We start from the raw sequence: 3,259 nt of genomic DNA, 5'->3' as shown, positions 1-3,259 counted from the left end.
CGCGAAACGGAAGGATATTTTCACTGCGACCGTTTCGGAGGGGAGGTTATAAAGAATTTCGGAGTAAAAGACTATGTTTTACTCCGAAACTGGGGGGCATGTGTTGACACCAGATTTCATCACTAGTAGAATCGGCGCCAAGAAGAGAGGGAATCGGAGAAGCACAGTTGGGAATCGGCCAAATGGTGCTACAGTGTGAGATCGGCCGGTGACTTCTGTCTCGCTTCGGGTCGAATATACCAGAGTCCCAATCGGTAGCCTTTTGCCGATGAGGAATCGGCCGATTAGGAGGATGGGCTAAATGGGCCTGTATGGGCTTGGAAAGGGATAGAAGGATAAGGTGGAAATCAGCCCACGAAGCGTGGAGTAACCAACCTAGCACGAATTGTGCTTGTAGATATTCGTTTTCTGTTTGAATTAGGGATAGAATTCTAGTCGGTTAAGAGGTTATCTATACGGGGCTATAAATAGCTACCTTTGTAAATCTGTAATCATCAACAAATCAATACAACATACTACTTTTTCCTCGTACTTACTTTCAAGCAGGCGACTTCGCCAACACCTTTCTCTTTTTCACGAGTTCGTGCGGATTGGCAGGGCTGCATCAGCTTGATCTCCGGCCGATTCTGTAAGTTCCGCTTATCGAGTAATATCTAAGCTTTAACTTCGGGCGTATCGCTGTTGTTTCGTTTAGATTTATTCACCAGTTATCGATATTTGCTAGAATCATAGGTTTTACCTGTTTTTCTAGTTTTATCATCAGTTATCCAGCTAGGAATCGGTAGTTTCGGCTCTCTTTACGGTCTGCTATTAAATTCATCTACTGCCGATTAGATCTATTCCTAGTGTTATTGTCATAGCTTTGTATCGATTACTCTAGTAGTTCTCTGTCTACAAGGCTACAGTGATCGACTGCTTTATAGCCGATTCCTTTATTAAGGCAAATCGGCCGATTCGCTGATAAGCTCTTTCAAGATCGGAAACTGAGCCGATCGAGATTCCTGGACCTGACACGTATTCTTCCTTGCCAATCAACAGGTCAGATTGGCTGGCACGCCGCGCGAACCGCACCAGGGCAATCACCCGAACAGGAGCTAAGCAGATTCTCCCAGGTCGTGTGTCGGACGCTGGGATTCGGTTGACCGATTTCTAGCGCCAACAGGCAGACAACTCAAGATTATTCATCTCTCATGTTGGGAAGGCGGTTGTTCCAAGGTATGGTCCTTAGCAACTCCAACTCGATGAGGTTTATCATGTTTTTGGCTTGAAGAAGAATCTCCTGTCAATTCCTCAATTGACAGCAGAACGAAAATATGTGCTCTTTGGGCCAGAAGGTGTGGCAATTTTTAGAAAATTGTTGGTGATTGGCACACCCATCATGGAAGGAAGGAGGAGACAATCGGTCTATGTCCTCTCCGCTGAATCTGCTTATGTGGACAAAACTTCGAGGAATGAGACCGGTGATCTTTGGCGTGCGCGTCTTAGACATGTTAACTATAGTAAGCTGAAGAAGATGATCCAGAAGCAAGTACTAAAAGGGCTTCCTCAAGTGGAGATCCGGACAGACATGGTTTGTGCTGGTTGTCAGTACGGCAAGGCTCATCAATTGCCATACAAGGAATCGAAACATTGGTCCGAGATGCCATTGGAGCTCATACACTCGGATATTTTTGGTCCAGTCAAGCAAATATCTATTGGAGGGATGAGGTACATGGTGACTTTCATTGACGACTTCTCAAGGTATGTTTGGATTTAGTTTATGAAAGAGAAGTCTGAAGCTTTCACAAAGTTCAAGGAGTTTAAGGAGAAGATAGAAGGTGAACTCAACATGAAAATTAAGTGCCTTCGTACTGATAATGGGAGAGAGTATTTGTCAAATGAGTTCACTATCTATCTTAAGGAGCATAGAATAAGAAGGCAATTAACTTGTTCTAATACTCCACAACAAAATGGAGTAGCGGAGCACAAGAATCGCCATCTTGCAGAGACTTGTTGAAGTATGCTCCATGCCAAGAATGTACTTGCAAGGTTCTGGGCTAAGTGTATGAGGACAGCAGCCTATGTAATTAATAGGCTACCTCAACCTAAGATGGGATTCAAGTCACCACATGAGCTACTATGGAAGGTGAAGCCGGTGGTTAGCCATCTCAAAGTATTTGGTTGTCTTTGCTATGTGTTTGTGCCTGATCACCTAAGGAGTAAGTTTGAGAAGAAAGTGATTTCGTGCATCTTTGTTAGCTATGATGATGCACGGAAAGGTTGGAGGTGCTGCAATCCAACCACAGGAAAGTGCCACACCTCAAGAAATGTGGCATTTGATGAAGCCTCAGCATGGTGGTCACCTGAGAAGGTCGAGCTACCAGAATCACATGATTTTGAGGAGGTTCCAAAAGAAATCCAAGAAGAGGAGGAGCAGCCACCAACCCCAAGTGAAGATAAAGAGGGTGCCCCAAACAAAGCCAAGAGCCCTTGGAAGACTGGTGTACATCAGATGACCTCGGAGGAGCCCCAACTACCACAAGTGGAACTTGATGAGCCTATTCAAGGATTAAGGAGAACAACAAGGCAGAGCAAGCCTAATCCAAGGTATGCTAATACTGCCCTAGTTGATGAGTCTATGCCTATTGAGCCATCTTCATATGAAGAGGCAGCAAAAGGCCCCGAGTGGCATAAGGCGATGGAGGAAGAAATCAAGGCACTAAATGAGAATCAAACATGGGATTTAGTGCCACGACCAAAGGAAGTAAAGCCTATATCTTGCAAATGGGTTTACAAGATAAAGACTTGTCTCGGTGGCTCAGTTGAGAGGTATAAGCCTCGGCTTGTAGCTCGAGGTTTCTCTCAGCAATATGGGCTGGACTATGAAGAAACATTCAGTCCAGTGATAAAAATCACAACTGTTTGAGTCTTGCTAGCATTAGCCTCTTGCAAGTCTTGGAAGTTGTGGCAAATGGATGTTAAGAACACATTCCTACATAGCGAGCTTGACAAGGATATCTACATGGAGCAACCAAGAGGCTTTGAGAGTAAGATCCACCACGAGTATGTTTGTAAATTAAAGAAGGCTCTCTATGGCTTGAAGCAAGCTCCACGAGCATGGTACGGGAATTAGGTGTCCTAGGTGTAGGTCCTCAGATTAGTGGGTATTAGGGCCACCTCAATTGCCAACATAGTAGGAATAGACAAATGTAGAAATTTTTATTAGTCTAGGATGGTTTTAGTGTTTGTCGAAATGCTATGAATCTGCCGCTGCATCGAA

At 44.5% G+C, this 3,259-nt stretch overlaps 1 protein-coding gene across 1 annotated transcript; it reads left to right on the top strand.

Moving 5' to 3' along the window:
• The first annotated feature begins 1,567 nt into the window (after positions 1–1,567).
• LOC140222789 (uncharacterized) lies at positions 1,568–2,905 on the top strand. Its single transcript, XM_072293923.1, has 2 exons — positions 1,568–1,740; positions 2,239–2,905. The coding sequence occupies exons 1-2, from the start codon at positions 1,568–1,570 to the stop codon at positions 2,903–2,905; spliced, it is 840 nt and encodes a 279-aa protein (XP_072150024.1).
• Positions 2,906–3,259: the final 354 nt, after the last annotated feature.

The sequence above is a fragment of the Setaria viridis genome, chromosome 5 (assembly GCF_005286985.2).
Source record: "Setaria viridis chromosome 5, Setaria_viridis_v4.0, whole genome shotgun sequence".
Classification (NCBI taxonomy): Eukaryota; Viridiplantae; Streptophyta; class Magnoliopsida; order Poales; family Poaceae; genus Setaria; species Setaria viridis.
The sequence above is the reverse complement of the archived record's forward strand: the minus strand, read 5'-3'. Positions and strand labels throughout refer to the sequence as shown.

Coding starts and splice junctions, on each gene's coding strand:
- LOC140222789 (XM_072293923.1), top strand. CDS start 1,568: ATGGTTTGTGCTGGTTGTCAGTACGGCAAGGCTCATCAATTGCCATAC. Junction 1,741..2,238: donor TTCATTGACGACTTCTCAAG/GTATGTTTGGAT, acceptor CATCTTTGTTAG/CTATGATGATGCACGGAAAG.